Below are 17,686 nucleotides of genomic sequence, written 5' to 3'. Positions count from 1 at the left end.
TGAAATTTAAGGAATAGATGGATTTGTAGAGCACAGTGAATGCACATTCAAACGATGAGGATTATAAATATATGTCAAGACTTTTTCTGTAGAATATTCAAGCACAAGCCCTCAAATACTTCATTTCCCAAAAGATTAGCAGTCAGTGAAAAGTCAAATCATGCCATATAGGGCCACATTATGTCACCACGTTACTAATGCAACCAATGCACGGGTCTGCTATCTAACCCTGGGGCTTTTTGGTTGCTTTGTGCCTCGACCACTGCTGGAAGACTGCAGTGAATGGTAACAGTTTAGAAATAATGTGTGTTAAGTGCCATAAAGTCACAGATAAGTGGGGTTTACAAATTCAGAATGATTTAGAACGTGTCTGCTAAGTTATCAATTACTTGAAAGAACAAATTCATAATATCCCACTGGGCAGAGCATCAAATGCTAGCACACAATTTAGATGAAACAAACAATAAAACATACTGTATCCCTGAAATGCAAACTATTTGTTTGAAACCAGCTCTATGATTTCAACTAAAGATTCCCTGTATCATTTGATGACACAGAAATAGCAGTGAGCAAACTCAAAGGATCCTGATCTTTGTTCTTTACATTTCTTTCAGATGCTTTATCAATCAGATATACTATAAGCCCAAAAGCAAGGTATTTCTTAAACAGATGTACAAGAGTAGTACGTTTAAGCACTGTTCAAGATGAGTGTCAAACAATCCAGACTTAACCTCATACATATACCTGAGGTTATTTAATCTTTACATCTGCATTACCCGTCAGTCAAGGTCTGCAGCACAAAGACGAAATCTCCAAATACACGTGTTTGACAGGATATTAATCTGCAGCCCTGGCCTGCTATTTCCATTTGTGCTCTCAGAGAAATTACATTTCAGGGGGTGTTTTGACTGTTGCCTGGATACTTCAGGTGAGTAAGGTTAGTGAGTTTGCATGGGTGAACATGTATCAGTGAGCCTTCAGACAGGTAACATACTGCAGTGCTGACATCACAACACACCTTAGTTCATATGGGTCATAGGTCAGGCAGCTCAAGATGTAACTGTCAGTGAAAATGTGATTAATTGTGAAATGTGTGTGACCTTAAGATTGTGTAGCCTACAGCACTGTTTAGGTTAGGATCCTGATTATCACAGACATATAAGCAGGACCCCTGTGGTTACACATTTTCTGTCACATCTTAAGCAAATTTTCTATGGTTTTACTTGTTTTGTCTTTTTTGACCCTCTTTTAAACTCATGTTTGAAGTTGTTTTAGCCATGCTAGTGTTGTGGCTGTAGGGCTGGCAATGTTGGTCACTTAACCAATCCACCACTTTAGTCCATGCCCTGAGATTTTGTACATTCATGGTTATTGCAAGGTGAAGCCTACTGACTTTGGTAATCCCCAGACTTTTACTATAGAGTAAAGTGTCTACTGGATCACCATGAAATTACCACACACATTTATGTCCCCCTCGGGATGAATTGTAATAACCTTGGTGACAATAACCATCATCAGGTCAACATTTCAATCTGTCCAGTAATGTTACTTAAGTTTATGATCAAATATCAGCCAAACTAACGATATTCCCATCAACCTACTCTGTACTTTGTGTTTAGTGCTAATGAGCAATCCCCATTAGTGTTAGCTGTCACCAGCACAACAGCTAACGTTACTCTTCTCTGGGTCCACAGAGAAAAAAAATACCACAGCAATTTCATGTAATTATGCAACTTAGTCTAACCAAAAGTCAAAATAATATTATATAGATATACATATGCACATATTGTAGCTACATATATAACCTACCTTCATTGAAAGGTTCCCACTCGTACAGTCTGCCCATGAAAGGTTGGTTGTTGTATGAAGAACACTGAACAGCCCTGATGTGTCTGCTGGATGGAGGACAGGCCTGAGGATGGACCAGACACACACAGATAGATATACATTAATTTTCCACAACAGGTAAATCCTTTTGTAACTGCAGCAAGCTCCCATTTCTCATTGTCACGCTCTGTAGCCACTGATTGACTGCTGCAGATGACCTTTTCTGTTTTAACAGTTTTAACCCTGCGCTGTGGCTCAGTGTTTCTTGCCAAAAGTAGTTAAATTCCAGTATTTATGAAGGCTCGCCAGTGTTAACTCAACCTCCCTGACATCTCCCCATACCTCCTTTGTCTAAACAAACCCCCGGTCTGCTTTACTTAGCTTGAATATCTGTGTCATCGCACACGAGGGACAATATACAGAACCAGACACTGTTTGAATTTATTTTGATGCACAGGATGGATTCCATAACCTCGGATCAGATAAGCAAAGCCCATCCACACACTTTACAGCCGGGGTTTAACTGATAAGGTTTGCTAAGCCAATAGCTTTCCCAATATTAGTAGACCAATGGAAAATATTTAGTGTAAGTAATAATAGCTTTAAATCCTAACAAATGTTTTGTTTCGTATAGCTTTTTGGACAAAAATGGAGTTCTATGCAGCACAGGAATAATAGTGAGGATCCACTGGAAGCTAAAAAAAATCACTTTGGCCACCACCTCCCTGCTCATCACGGTGGGCATGTCAATGCTCGCAAGCTAGGAAATAGTTTGCTCATTTGCAAACATTGTGTAAATAAGCAACCTGTACAGTCTCCCACAATTTACATGTGCCAAGCAGCCCTTCATTTTTGTTTTGTATGTATGTGCTTGAGGCTGGGGACTTGAGAAAGAGGGTCTTTTTATTGCCAGTTTACCGGCAAAAGACTGCGTAGGGTTTCCCCCTCATTTGAACAATTTTAACTTTCAATCCATCCCTTTTTTACTTCGCTGGTCAGTCAGTCTCGTTTCACCTGGAACCACACAATGCCTTGCGAATAGATATAGTATTTTTCCATCCTCTGATTTATCACCAAAAAATATAAAGGAAGAAAAATCAGTGATGTTATCTGTTAAATGCCCATGCCTAGTCAACATGCTGAGAATAATTAATAAGAAGGTGCAGATATGCATACATTACTGTTGCAGATACTGTAGTGAGCATGCTCCCCCGTGCAGAAGGAACTAGGCAGGGGGTTGTAGGGTCTTTCTTGGTGCTGCTGGGGTCCAGAAGTCTGGATGCTCGACTGTGGCTCCTGCTGGACATGATCCTGGTTGGCTGAACCAGGCTGGTAGAGGGGGGCCCAGACTTGGTTATTTTTGGGCTGCTGTGCCCTTGGCTGCATGTAGGGTCTGCTGTAGCGATGGAGGTTGCTGGAAATGTCCAGGTTGTTTGACCTGTGGCCACCGTGGCCTCTAGTGGTGGAGCGGTGATGGGCATCAGCTGCAGGAGAGCGTCTCTGTCTGTGGGGGTGAGCCGTCCCAGAGCCCTGGCCTGTGTCCGTCTGCAATGGAGCAACATAAGGAGCTCTCCCGTAGCCATACCGCCCCGGGATGATGTGGGTGACCCTCCTGAAGACACAAACACGAGGAGATCAACAACTAAACCGATGATTGTGTACTTTTTGTCATCACCATCTCTAGACCTACACAGGTCCCTGCTAGCTAGCACAGAATTGAAAAACTAGAAAATATCATCTCCTAAAACCAACCAGAGATTGTACATCAGAGGTATATTTGGATCCACACCTTCTTTTATTTGATCTTTTAGCTAAATTTCTTCTTTTGCTGAGTTAACTGTCAAGGTTCTTCATCCGAACCACGACTTTTGAGAAGCGTCCAGATCCCAGTAGCAGAATTCTGGGAGCTTTTGTCGTTATTTGGCTCCTTAAAGTCCAACACAAACAGACCCCCCATTACTCAGCTGTCAGTGCTATTTGTTTAAAGGCAAGCACAACAGGAAGGAGGTCACAAAGCTGCCAACACAAGCCGAGCCTTTGACTACATCCATAAAAGACTAGCTTTCCACCGAAGGGCAATCAAATGGCCCACAATGATGGCTCCAAAGAGTCACTTTTAGACCAGGCTGCTCAGCATGCAGCACAGCCGTACAGGCTCTTTAAGGTCTTGCAGATATTGACAAAGACAAGAGACACTGAAAAAAAGTTCTTCATTGACCATCATGATAGTCAAATTACTGCCAATTGACCTTAACAGTTTTTTTCACAGTACTTCTTCAGTGCTTAAACACTCAGGTTGAATAAATTATTACGAATTACAATAAAATATATAATAGATAAGCCTGGAACTCAACTGGAAGGATGAACACCATTCTTCCTAAAGATTTTCCCACATGTAAACATAATTTTAATACTCATCCAACCATGCATTGACCCTTCATGTCCACTATGAAAGCATCTGTATTTATTATGTTTTTTCATTCATTTTATCTGGTGTTTCCTTTTGTCACTCATCTGTATCTAAACATTTCCTCTAAAGAAATAAAAAACACAGTCTTGGACAATTCCAGTTGTAAGCACAGCGATTTCAACACCTCAGTTTGTTTTGGAGCTCATAATCAATCTCATCACCCTGTGCAGAATGATACAGTACCTCCGTCCACCAGGACGCGTCTCCTTCTCCGCCCTCAGATCTCCACGACTGCTGCTGTTGGAGGACCTGCCTGCATTGCGGTGCAGAGGAACTGTTGGCCGCAGGGCTGAAATGACATGGCCTGGTTGCTGTGGGGGAACACCGACTCTTCTGGAGGGGTATTGGGATGGAGTGTAAACAGGCAGGCAGGGCCTGCTCTGCTCTTGTACCCCTCTCCCACAGGTCCGGGAGCAGGATGACCACGGCCCCCAGGCGCCCCAGGAGCCCTGAATCTCTCCATGCTCTGCCCTGAACTCTTGTTGAGGCTCTGCCCTCTGAGTAACCTGTATGGAGATAAAACAACCAAGATTAGCAACACCACAGAGTGCAAAAAAGCGGGATAGTACCACACAAAGTGAATGCCAAGGATTGATGGAAAGCCTCCATCAACGACACTTTAATCTCCACAGATCACGGCCTCGTATAAAAGCTCAAGTCAGTGACCTCATCTCATCAACATGACTATCCTGCCCCTCCGCCTCCCACCTCTGTCCATGAAACAGACCACTGTTCACGGCTATAAAGCCCTGATTTGGCTGATTAGTGGGTGTCTGTTAGTGGCCTTTCCCTTATTGGCTACCTGCAGTTCTCACTGTTGACTCTATCCCTCTGTGCAACTTTGCCAGGGACATATTAGCAGTGATCACTGCACTCTCTGTTTGAGGAACCTGCCAGGAGGAGCCCTGTGCCAAGTCGGCTTTATCCGTGGAGCCGCGTGGAAATCCTGCTCTTTAAGGAGCACTTTGTCTCCATTCACAGCAACCTCTCTGGGCAAACACATGGCCGTAGTAAAAGCTCAGCTGCCTTTGACTTTTAGCGAATGGAAAGAGAATACAGAAGCACTGGGGAGAGTTGGCAGGAAGTTCTTCTCCTGTCAATCAGCCTGTGCAGCTATTCAGAGAGACCTCAGACACCACCCCCACCTCTTTTACCCTGCTTCAGCCTTTGTAACTCAACCCCACTGTCATCTCCCAGGTCAGCCATAGGTCACACAGCTGGACTCCCGGTGGAAACTCATGGAGCCGACTAACCCCGACCCCCTCTAAGCTGACTGGATAGTTGATCTGTCAGTCAGCTTCATCCAAGAGGTGCATCCACTAGTTTCTTCCATGTGGCTCCAGAGGTCAAGAGGTGGTTTGCTGACAGCTGACATAAGCCCTCTCCGTTTCACTGCAATCAACAGAACTTTTCACTCATGCTCTTGTTACAAGTTAACAGATTAGCACCCAGGTCAGTTTCCCCCCTGGGAATACTCTCACTGTTTACACTTACTGGGACAGAAGAAGCAAGAATGAAAGTCACTTAGGGCGGCATTTGGCAATGCCAACAAGACACGATCATGCATGCCATCTTCCACTGGAAGATTGTTCCGCTACCCTGTGCCAACCCATGCGATTAGACTGACAGATCAAACAATAAAATGAAAAATTCCTGGAAATATTCGAGGGAGGTCTGCCATCGCGTGCACCAGGGTGTCAAATAGATCACACATGCTAGAACACTTGCTTCGCATCTGCCGCTCACCTTCCTGTGGTCTGTAGTATATTGGCAGTCCAGGAGGTCTGACCAAAGCAACAGGCAGAGGACGGAAGCTCTACGGGAAACAGACAGAAAAGATTACTGGTGATAGAAACAAGAATATACGTAGCATTGTGATGCTAAAAAAAATATTGTTGAGAGATTAAAGGATAAGAGAATTTGACATTTTCATAGAAAATAGAAACAGATATTAATCTGCATTTACATACAAAATAATACAACAACTTTTAAAGAATGAAGTAATCAATAATTTCAACAATCACTCTGACATTACCTGACAATCCAGACGCAGGCTGCCTGCATAGCTCCTGGCTTCTTAGAGTTGGACACTTGAGTGAAAATAGAGAAGTTTACATTAACAAAGCACCTGGGTGGCACTGACATTTAAAACACAAATGCTGTCTGTGTGGCCGCGGTGCAGGCAGTGGAGGGTCAAAACATCAAGGAACTCATCACTATCCATCTACAGAATATCATCTTTTTGGTCTGACATTAATTCCCAGAACTAAAAAAATATGAATAGTATCAAAATGCAAAAGGTTGTGACTTTACTGATAGCTGTAAAGTCCTACGAACGTTAACATCCTGTCACTTTCTCATCTGCCCTCTGCCTGACAGTCCCTCAAGACACTGACTCAGTGGAAAAAAATAAACGACTTCTACCCACTTGACCATGTGAGTTGACCTCTCTGACCTCTCACTCCTAATGAGGGAGCCCCCCTGCTGAAAGACTGCTATAGCCCATTAGACAGCAGGTCTGAGGTCCAGTTAGGGAAGGACTTTCACCTCTCACCCCCAGACCATATAACTCAGCCCAGCTTTGCACCTTGTCTAAATTAAGTCCAATGAACCGTGACAGGGTGGTCGAAAAGAAGTCCTGCACACTTTATAGCATCCAAACCAGAAGAAAACAATACAGAATAAAGTATGCAATGATTGGGAATAAAAAAAAATCTCCATAAGGATCTAATGATGAATTAATTAATTAATAAATCAACATTAACAGCCCACATGTCAACATACCTGTAGGTTACTGATGGTGAAGTGTATGCTACTTTCTAACTAGTTGATCCTACACTGCAGCGTTCACAGTTTCATTTCCAAGCGCAGGTATCCTCATGGTCGAAACATTAATCCAGGTGGAAGTCCCTCCAGAGACTTTGTGCAAAGTCCTTTAAGTGAGTAAATCCGCATCCAGAGTTGTGAATCAGATCCAGGCGCAGTAGAAAGTCCGGACCTCGGTCAGCATGGTGATTCCTGCGGTTCTGCTTTTTACGCACAAAGACACGGAATGACAGAAAGCTGGAAACCGACACTGCAGACAGAAAACAACCTCTGCTGCGCCCTCTGCCGCGACAACCACTCTCTCTTTGTGTGTGTGCCATGTAAATATGTAGGTGTGTGTCTCCTCCTTTTCCTACTCCGTGAGAGGAGCGACAGAGTGAGAGTTATTTCTTTTCCAAACGCTCACATCCTCTTCTGACACTCATCTCTCTAACACTGAGATGTCCATATTGGAGCCTCAGGCAGGTAAATGAGCTCATTTAACAACTCAAGCTGTACAGCACCTGGCAACTCTGTTGGTGGACACAAAAGTGACTTTTTAGCAATTTCAAAAACCTAGAAATCCTCAAATCAGTCAACTGCACTCAGTGTGGCCATGTTTGCCAGTTTGGATGCTCTGTAATGGTTTAACACAAGACAGAAAATAGGCCAGTAAACGTATTGCTCTTATGTTTAGCATTGACTAGTTACTTCTGATTTACCAAGCTCTACAACATTGTTAACATTGTTTACAACAAGTGGAATAACAGCAATAAATGTACAACTCAATAACCAATGACCAATTTATTTATGATCAATAAATACATAGTCATAAATTTATTTTATTGTTATTTATTATTAAAATAATAAATCGTTCACCAGCAACTTGGTAAAAAAAATCCTCAAAATTATCAGGTATTACAATTCAGGTGTGTATTTTTTTTTTATTTGGTCAAAACTTAAACAGGAATTAAAATTACAGTATATAATGTCTATAGTATATGAACATATAATTGAACTGAATAGACCGGACCCATTGTCATCGATATCCAATCCAGCTATTTGAATCAGTATCGGCCCGATATCCGATCCATCGAATCGGTATCGGTGCATCCCTAGAATTTTTGCAACACATTTGTGCAACAAATAAACTTTATTATAATAAATTGAAAGACAGCAGGATTAGAGGGTTGGTTTATCCAAATAAAAAAAAATACATATATTCACACTTTCCCCTTTGATATCTTGCCATGCAGATACTACATGTATGCAGAAGAAAAAGTAATTTGTCTAGTTGATGACAGGTTGGCCATAGTCAATTGTCCAAAATGGGACCAGAGTGCACTGAAGAAAACAGAGTTGGACTGACATCAAACTTTTCTTTGCATTCTGCTAAAAACAGCTGTATTGTTTTCTCAAAGCTAAAAAAAAAAAAAACTACTAAAGAGATAGCGGGACGTGTATAGTGGTCCATATAGTGGTTTACAATCTACTACTGGGCACCATCAAGACAATTAATTAATAAAGGGGAAGCATGTCACCCGGATGCAGCCATGACTTTTTGTCTGAAAACAAATAAACTAAATTGGATAAACTAAAAGACTTTAATGAAATATGGGACATGGTTTGTACAAAAGCCTCCTGATTTATGATGGTGGTCCCAAAGTGTTGCACACTTATGTATCTACAGCCTAGAGAAGGGGAGTGTGGTGTCATTTTTCTCCAGGGAACAATCACTGACATTCACTTTCCGATATTCATAAACTGAAAGGCTTAGTGTACTGCTCTCTTTAGCCTGTTTGTTTAATTTGACAGGACAAAGCAGAGCTATTTGTGGTGGCTTGGCAATGGCTTCATTATGTAGCCAAACATAATCTGACTATATCCATCAGTGCAGTCTGTACCTACAAATCCATCCACTCATCCATGTGCTACTTACTGCCTCATATTTATATGTCTCGGTGTAGGTACCTGCAGGGGAGCTGGCCCTGTTGTTGCCCCCACTGACCGTCCTCACTGGTGCGTAGATGTTGGGGCTGCTCAGGAATTTGCCTTTAACCCCAATGTTTCCAAACCCTTCAGAGGCAAACAAGCCTCCAATTAAAGCATCGTTAATGAACTGTACCGTTCCGGATGACCCATCAAAGGCCTCACCAGATGAGACGAGATGGAGAGGGGAGTCACTGTTGTCTGACACTGGACAAAAGTATGCATTGACTTGCCACTGGACAAAAGATACACTGAAAAAAAATATCCATCCACATTTAACAATATATTGTACATTACTTCAGTATTTGCACAAATAAATGATTGGTTAATATAACTATTGGTTAATAAATAATGATAATAACTATAACAAACCAGTCAAATTACTGCCTTGGTAACTAAAATAATGTAGTCTGATTCACAATATTAAAAAAAGAAAAGAAAGAACTATTGGATCATTTAGAAATAAGCAAAATAGATTGCATTTATGTTATCAGATTTTATGTTTCTTTAAGTAAAAATGTGATTTTAAACCTCCAAACAAATGACAGTTTCAGGAGGTTATTTTTTGCAGTGTATGGCTAACACTAAACAATGCACTCGGTTCATTGCAGGTGAAACTAATAGTTGGTCCTGTGAGGTGGAACGAATTGGCAGCCATGTCTCCAGACTAGACAAAAGTCTATCAAAGGGTCCAGCACATCAACACTGCAGCCTCCAAACCAGCGCTTCGGTTTATTGCTCATCATTCACCCGAACACAAATTGTGGAGATAATATTGCATGACCCCTAGTCTCCTGGTGAGGCCATATTAGGGCAATAATGCTGCTGGCGCTCCACTCACTCTCTTTGCTCAGACTCTAACATCCTCTACGTGTACAAAATGATTACAACATTACAACATTACAAACAGGTACAAACTTACAGCTGAATGAAACAAGTTCAGGCATGTTCTCTGGGGGGTTATCAAAAAGTATTCTGGGACATGTAGGTCATAACTAACTAGGTAGACAGAAAAAATTGGTCCAAAACAAACATCGAATTACTTATATGTATTACTTTTCAATACCTGAGCCCTTCTTGGCCGATCTCCACAGTACATTGGCAGAGCCGAGGCCTACAATGATGCTGTTGGGACAGAAAAAAACGCTGCTTTGATTTATCACGTCACTTTCATCTGTGACCCAATAGTTCAGTTAACAACATGTATAAAAGTCGTTTTAATGAATTCAGATCAACTGAAAACCCACCTTGAAAGATTAAGACATATACCGTCAGCAATTTAGCTTCTGTAGAATTTTGTACTTATGTAATTTGCCTTTTAAAATAAGGAATTCTACATTTAAATAGTTTAAATTCCTGCATTCCTGCCAAATTATGAGGTGAGTGGAGTCTTGTAATCAAGAGGTTGCTTGTTTAGTTACGGCAGCATAAGTAATATATAATAATATAATATAAGTAGCTCCTCCATTTTTGTTATATCTTGCATTAACGGTAAGGTTGGTAGTGTTGTTCAAATACATTTTTGTTATATTAGTTGAAATTCTCATTACATCCCGACAGCAGTCAATAAATCAAATGCTCTGACAAAAAATAGAAAGAAACTCGGTATCTGCGACTGTAGCAGGACTTTAATAAACCCATCCAACCATTTCATTTGGCCCAAATGTAATGATTGAATGAGTTTCGGGGGAGTGGCTTTGGAGGGAGGCCTGAGTGGACGGACTGATTTATCGACTTTTGGAGTTACTCATCAGAAAAGAGTTGGCAACACTGGGCTCAGTTTTTCATTTGGATCATTTTTTAATCTAGTGTACTCTTGCTAGTTTCTCAGCATTACCGACCCTACCTTGAAGTCTCAATCCACACTACTTTCTAAAATCAAGCCATTTTAGTATGGTCGTTTGTAGTATGTATACTGTATACGCCAGCAAAAGTGGGTTCTTACTCACCAAGACATATAGACTTCATGTTCATGTGTTGAGCCTTCTTAACTGTGTTGGGCCTCAGGGATTGCTGCACTGTCTGTCCTTCTAAACGATGAGGCATTGTTCTCGCTGCTCTCTGCCTCTGCATGCTGTCACTTGTCATGGATTTCTGTCAGTCCTTTGGGACCAGACTCCTCTCACAATGTTGACAGCCATGGTCCCATGAAATGACAAAATGTGTCTGCATAAATCAATGTTGTTCATCAGAGTTGCTCAAAATAAACTGGCTTTAGCTCTTTGATAGCAGACATTTGCACCGAATGGTCTCTCGCAAAGAAGAAAACTTGGCATTTATTTTTCATGTTCGTATGAGATATTTACGGGACAGGTGCCCCCAAAAAGCAACACATTATGCAGTTATACTTCCTATACAACATGTTTAGGTATTAGTCATGGTCTTCAATTGGAAGATATTCTGTATCATGCTATATAGCAGAAGCAAAAAATTAAAAAGTATGCGTTTACTGTAAATGTCTGGACAAAGATCAAAAGAAGCCTTTCCCGTGATCGTCTAAAAGTCTAGTTTGGATTCAACTTTCTCAAGACAGTGTACCACCTGGATGATTGATGTGAACATTCACAGAGAGATAGAACAAGAAAAAAATCTTTGAGAGCTATTGTTCACCACTAAAAACCAGAAAACAACAACCCAGCAGTGAGAAGAGACAAACTCACGTAACATACAACCTGATGTTCTTGTCTTCTTCAAGTCATATACCCGTGAGCAAGGCATTGATGTCAAGTGGAGTGGATGACATTGGACAGCGGTGCCAGTCAACTCTTTGGGGTGTATGTGATGTTGTTTGACACCCCAGGTCGGTGCTGTGTTCTCCGCCGACATACCTGATTAAATAAGGGTTCAAAAAATTCTTTGTGGGACGGTTTGAGTGAGGGGAGCAGGAACAGGTGGGTTATAAACTGGGGAAGCATCGACGCCTTCGGGGACATTCCAGTGTGAGTTCACACTACCCGGAGGACCCTTCATGGTTTCTGGACATGCTAGCACACAAAGCACACACAATCTCTGCCTCATGGGAGACCGATGGTCTATGAGGTGTTGATAATGCTGTCCTTCAAAGTGAAGAGAAGAGAGGAAGCAGAAGACATGAACTTGAGCATTAACATATTTTAGAGGTAGACTCACCTGCGGCTAACGGACACAACTTCCTCACTCCTGTAGATTTCCAGGAAGAACAATTATGCAAACCATGTGTGTTAATACAGAATCTTTTAATACTAAGTACAATACAGAAAACTCAGTGGTAAACAAAGAAAAGTCATTGTCCTTGTTTGTGCCCTTCATTTTATGTCAGGCAGGAGAAAGTGAGAGAGCGATGCATGAAACATTATTTAAGACACAGAAAAAATCATTCTAGTCTCGACAAAAGAGACGCCAGACATTTTCAGCTAATGACAGTAATGTTGGAAAGGGGTCATTCAGAAAGCTTTTAAAGTGCAGGGGATGCTCCGTAGGGACCACAATGCACTGTGAGTCAATAGGTCCCTTTAACTTCCTTCAAGTATGTTACAGCTCCAAGCATTGAAGAATCAAACAGTGTGTTTTCAGTGGAAATCTACATTCAATCAAGATGCCTTTGTAATGATTATTTCTGTAAAACGGTCTACATCCATCTTAAAGAGCCTCCCACACACAAGGGAAATACAACTTTCAGGTTCCAACGATTTTAATAGCTGATAGTCAGTGATAAGTCACTGAGTGATGATGTGTTATAAATTGAGTTTGAGATGAAGCCCTGCAGGCGCCCCGGGAAAGCTACGTCCACATGTGTGCATGTAGTGTGTTTGTGGTCTAAGAGTGAACCTTTGGTCCTCTTCACTTGGTCTCGGAGAACTTCGCAAGGCTGGCTTGGCGGAAGGCTGCTCGGTCCCTCATCTCCAACACACACTCCCTCACCATCTCTGCAAACATGGAGGGCCAGAGCTTGTGTAGAGCCTCGCCCTTTAGATTGGTGTCTGATGCCCTTTGAACCAACTCCTGGAGGTACTGCTCTATCATGGTAGCACGGTCCGATGACTCCACAGTGCCCTCCTGTGAGGAAAAGAAGAGCATATCATTCATGTTGAATCAGTTGTTATAAGTACATTAAATGGCTACACAGACACTATTTGTTAGAAGCATAAATTGCTGGTATTGGTGTTATTATGGGATTGGATTAAAAAAAGCTAAAATAATGCCTCTATCAATTGATTGAATAATAAGTTGTACTTTCATGTAGTTTCAAATCTGTGCCAGAGGAAAAATGTGCATCCACTCCTTGGTGGACACAGATCACATCAAAGTGGCAATCTGAACAGGAGGCAGAAAAGCAAGAGCAATGTCGTGCCAAAACGAGAACCGCTGTTGTACTGCAGCGCCTGATCTGCATAAAACACAACCGCAAAGGTGCCACTCCACTCCCTCTTGTTGGAAGGTAGGTTGAAATTGTATCACGACTGCATTTGTGCTGCTTTAAATTCTTGGTATTGTTTGTTGATAGAATTAACCTTCCCAACTGCTGAGTGGGCTGTTATCCCATAATCCTATTTATTTATTTATTGTAGTGGAAATGAAGACTTAGTTTTGTTTGGGACTTGGAGCACAGCACTGTCTTTAAACCCACAACACAATAGCATAGAAAGTGATAACAGATGTGATGTTGAAATAGTGCATTCAGCAAAACATCTGTGATTGCAGATGCCCACATGATAACTCATAAGCACCCCTAGATTTACTGCAAAAATGAATGCAACATCAAATCCTATTTATTGGTTAAACTGATTTTAAAGAGACATATAGGCTGACATATAGTGGGGGTAAGGTATGTCACTCTACAACTCAACAAGGCCCTGTTGGCTGTTGGTAGATTGATGTGGGACTTATACTAGCTTTTAGTAACTGCAGTCTGCAGTCTCCAAAAAACACTGGGCCATTGTTAAAAAAATATGTGAAAAAAAACAGAGCTAACCTCAGGGCTCTCTGCACTGCAGTCTCTGCTTGGATAGTTGAACAGCGCTCTGCTCAGGCCTTCTCCCAGGAGCTTCCCATTGTCTCGCAGCTCCTCCGGACTCAGTCCTGCCCGCCGGCCACGCCCCTCCAACAGGAACTGCAGCTGGCGCTTCCTTCAGGGTGAAGACAGAAGAATGAGTTAGACACGGAGTGAAGAGACACCTGGGGAGAAACAGTGGCAGAAAGTGAGTGACACCAAGGTAATTAAGTGTTCTTGTGTCCATCACTTTCTCACCTAAATCAAACTGACACAAAATTAAATGTTACAATTTTTTTTTACATTTAATTAAATTTCAATAAATGTCAGTGTATTTAATTCCACTCATACTTATAAAAGCTGCAGAGGACTTTAAAAATGATGTAACTTACATCAAATGTTGTTGTCTATCAGTATGAAATCTCATGTGTTACACTACTGCACCAACATGTTCCACAGGCCAGTGCCAGGATGCTGAAATAGTCTTTTCAGAGGAAGCTGGAGGCAAAAATTCCATGTAGGATAAGATAAGTTTGTAAAGAGTGTGTGTGTGTGTGTGCGTGCGTGCGTGCGTGCGTGCGTGCGTGTGTGTGTGTGCGTGCGTGTTTGTCGAAATGCATGTGTGTGAGGTAAAATAAAACAAGAGCATTAAGCATTATAGCGAGTGCATTCGGCTCCACATTAAAAGAGTTTTCCCTTCCGTGAACTTGCCTCGTTCTACAACAAGGAGAAAAGGTGAAGGGTCAACTGAGGTTGAAATCAAACAACCCCGACAACCAATACATTCAAGTGTTGTCCTAACAAACTTTTACTAATAATGATAAAAAAAAAAATTCTTTAGGCCTTTCTCTCACTTTACCACAACTTGTGCACATTGCATCATTGTAAATAAACAGCCAATGAAAGCAGATGAATCACAAACTACAGCATCCTAGAAACAAACATTTTGCATGGAACTGAGACATTAGCAAGTTAGCATTAGCTCAGAAACATTAGCAGGGAAGTGACGGCTGCAAATAGCCCCGTTCAGATTGGATTGGTGGTACCATAACTGTTTTCCCTTCAAACAATTTGTCATTTTACAGGAGCCACGGCAAACTGTAACCAAAGTCTGTTAGCTAAGGATTACATGCATCATAATTCTATATATGCTTATAAAAAATAGTAGTCAAACTGAATTTTTTTAGATACATAATATCCTACTTAGGATTCCATTATGTGTTCATTGAGTGTTTCTTATGCTGCAAGACAAAGCTAGTCTCCTAAATTGGTATTTGAAAGAATTTGGTGTAATGAGAAATAAGGAAGTGTAGGTTCTTGACAAGAATGCCTGTGATGCACATTTACATGAGCAAAGGCTTTAATTGCAGTCGCATATAAAATAACATCCAAGGCATCTTATAGAAGGATACTAGTGGGTTTTAGTTTAACATAGTTTAGATGAGAAGTGACAGTACAAGAAAGTACTGAAGAAATAATCATGGTATGAGAAATGCCAGAATTAACCAAAAGGTTATTTTTCATCTGTTGTCCCTGGCCAAGGTGTTACAGAAGGCATCCTAAAATGCATCAGAACAAAAACATAAAACAGGACATGCAGTTTAAATGTTGGAAAAGGACACACAGTAGACACACAGCAATAGAAACAGTAGTGACATTTATACATATAAAATGACACTGCAGACAAGCAGGACATACAGGTAGAAGCAGCAAAAAGAGAGTTTAGTGAAGACATGTGAAGTAGGCAAGATTGGAGCAAATATGATTAAAAAAAGTTATTTTTATAAAACGTCGCTATATCGTGACAGTAGTACATGAAACAGGTAATCTGAAAAAAATCATGTTCCTCATGTCCTCCGTTGCTCCTAACGGCATCTGCAAGATTTGACGTACCGGAGGAAAACAAGCAGTAAGAGCTGATCTGAGGTCCGCTGTCCAGCTGCCGTCTATGAAAGCCGGCTGTCAATCACTCGCGAAGTTGTTTAGTTGTCTGATCTGAATTGGAATTATATTCCAGTCTCTTGAACCTCTGACAGTCCAGACTGATTGGCACTTTTTTCCACAACGGAATAATGCAATCTCCTCTTATAGACCCCCTAGTGATACAATTAGTATCGGGAATGGATACTCAAACCTTGTGAATGTTAGGGCCTACTGTACCTCTACACACTCTCCTATGCAGGAACCATGACACCTCAACAAAGTTGCGTGTTAAACCCACAGAGCAACACAAAAGCTTTGTGGGAACATGAAACATAAACTCTATTCATTGTGTTTTCTGGTTATCTCATTTCCCTTTTCCAGTATTTTTTTTATCCAGAAAGTACACTTTATATGACACACAGTCGACAGCAGGAGGGTTTCGGTAGATAAGAGGACAAATTTAACAGCATTTAGTGTAATAAATGGATACATTGACTAGAGGGGTAATGACTGCATGCAGTGATTAAGATTTCAGTTCCGATGTGGAAATAATCTCCGGCCTTGGGCTGTTGTGTATTATCTATCCACAGTCATTATTATTATCTATCAACAGTGTATGCATCAGGGTGAGATGTAGCCAAGAGCCAGCTGTGCTAAAGTTTACTAGTTCAATTTCAACATCATTCTGAAAGGGCAACTGAGGATGCCGAGGCAACTCAAATGCAGAACTCTACCAGAGCATTTCATTTCCTTAATTATGTCATCGAAATGGAGGTTATTTAAAGAGCTACAGACGATCCGACCTGGCAATTTTCCAATCTTTGGAGGAGCAGTGATACTGTGTGCAGCTTTGCTTTTGACCTTTCACAATTTAGGCTTTCCCATAACCAACCAGATAATAAGAACCATTAAAAAGCGTTCTTGTGCGTGACAAATTCAGCAGATTTTTGCTGTGTTTTTCATTTAGAGTGACAGACCTCGAGAGCTCTTGGCTGGGGAGAGAGAAGAATGTATGTGTCAAAGTGCCAAGTACCCACCCTTACCCTGAGACACATAGTCTAATTCTCCTGGCTCCTCGGTGCCAGGCTCTGTCTCACACAAACATGCACATGCACACACACACAAATGTATACTCGCAAAAGGCTACGCACAGGCATGCACACACAGGCACAGTAGCCTACACACTCGCAAGCTGTAACTCACTTCTATACACATGTAATGACACATTCTTGACATATTCAAACGCACATCATACACAGGACACAGCACACACCTGTCATTAAACTGTAGGTAATATTATGTTGTGGTTAATTGTCTGAGATCAAGTTCTCACCTGGACTCCTCTAGCAGCAGGAGGAGCCGGCAACGTGGAGTTTCGGTGGCTGCTATATGACCCAGTGTCCCAAACACGCGCTCTGCAGCGATCACATCATTCATGGTCACCTAAGGTCGACACACAAAAGGGAATTTTATACACACGGCAGAAGTTACTTGATTGATTGGTTACTTCATGAGTATCTTTAAACTGTGAAAACACAAAAGTAAGAGGTACAGCTTTGTCATGGGTTATACCAGGGGTGGTGAATCTGCGGGTCTTTGCCTGCTCCTGTGCGACTTGCGGCTATTCTATTCATCAGTTCTATATTTACATTCATGAGATTTTTTGTACATTTCAAAATGTATTTATAATAAATCAAATTAAT

General features: G+C 41.4%; 2 protein-coding genes and 1 long non-coding RNA gene across 4 annotated transcripts in view; 1 reads left to right on the top strand and 2 right to left on the bottom strand.

The window, feature by feature from the left end:
* The window catches only part of thsd4 (thrombospondin type 1 domain containing 4), a 49,306-nt gene extending 41,939 nt beyond the window's left edge, over positions 1-7,367 (bottom strand). The window contains exons 1-6 of the mRNA XM_074609670.1: positions 7,082-7,367; positions 6,333-6,387; positions 6,044-6,113; positions 4,481-4,803; positions 3,004-3,439; positions 1,810-1,912 (exon numbers count right to left, since the gene is read on the bottom strand). Of these exons, the coding sequence (XP_074465771.1) occupies positions 1,810-1,912; positions 3,004-3,439; positions 4,481-4,803; positions 6,044-6,113; positions 6,333-6,361 (961 nt within the window). The 5' untranslated portion in view covers positions 6,362-6,387; positions 7,082-7,367. The remainder of the gene's footprint in view (positions 1-1,809; positions 1,913-3,003; positions 3,440-4,480; positions 4,804-6,043; positions 6,114-6,332; positions 6,388-7,081) is intronic.
* Positions 7,368-7,451: 84 nt separating this feature from the next.
* LOC141751975 (uncharacterized) lies at positions 7,452-10,378 on the top strand. Its single transcript, XR_012590156.1, has 3 exons — positions 7,452-7,588; positions 9,070-9,308; positions 9,703-10,378. It is a non-coding gene; the product is annotated as an uncharacterized LOC141751975 (long non-coding RNA).
* A 1,909-nt stretch (positions 10,379-12,287) lies between these two features.
* lrrc49 (leucine rich repeat containing 49) overlaps positions 12,288-17,686 on the bottom strand; it is a 43,077-nt gene continuing 37,678 nt past the window's right edge. For both annotated transcript variants that reach the window (XM_074661748.1, XM_074661741.1), the window contains exons 16-18: positions 17,317-17,426; positions 14,043-14,196; positions 12,288-13,126 (exon numbers count right to left, since the gene is read on the bottom strand). In XM_074661748.1, the coding sequence (XP_074517849.1) occupies positions 12,911-13,126; positions 14,043-14,196; positions 17,317-17,426 (480 nt within the window). In that variant the 3' untranslated portion in view covers positions 12,288-12,910. The remainder of the gene's footprint in view (positions 13,127-14,042; positions 14,197-17,316; positions 17,427-17,686) is intronic.

The sequence above is a fragment of the Sebastes fasciatus genome, chromosome 2 (genome assembly GCF_043250625.1).
Source record: "Sebastes fasciatus isolate fSebFas1 chromosome 2, fSebFas1.pri, whole genome shotgun sequence".
Taxonomy (NCBI): domain Eukaryota; kingdom Metazoa; phylum Chordata; class Actinopteri; order Perciformes; family Sebastidae; genus Sebastes; species Sebastes fasciatus.
The sequence above is the reverse complement of the archived record's forward strand: the minus strand, read 5'-3'. Positions and strand labels throughout refer to the sequence as shown.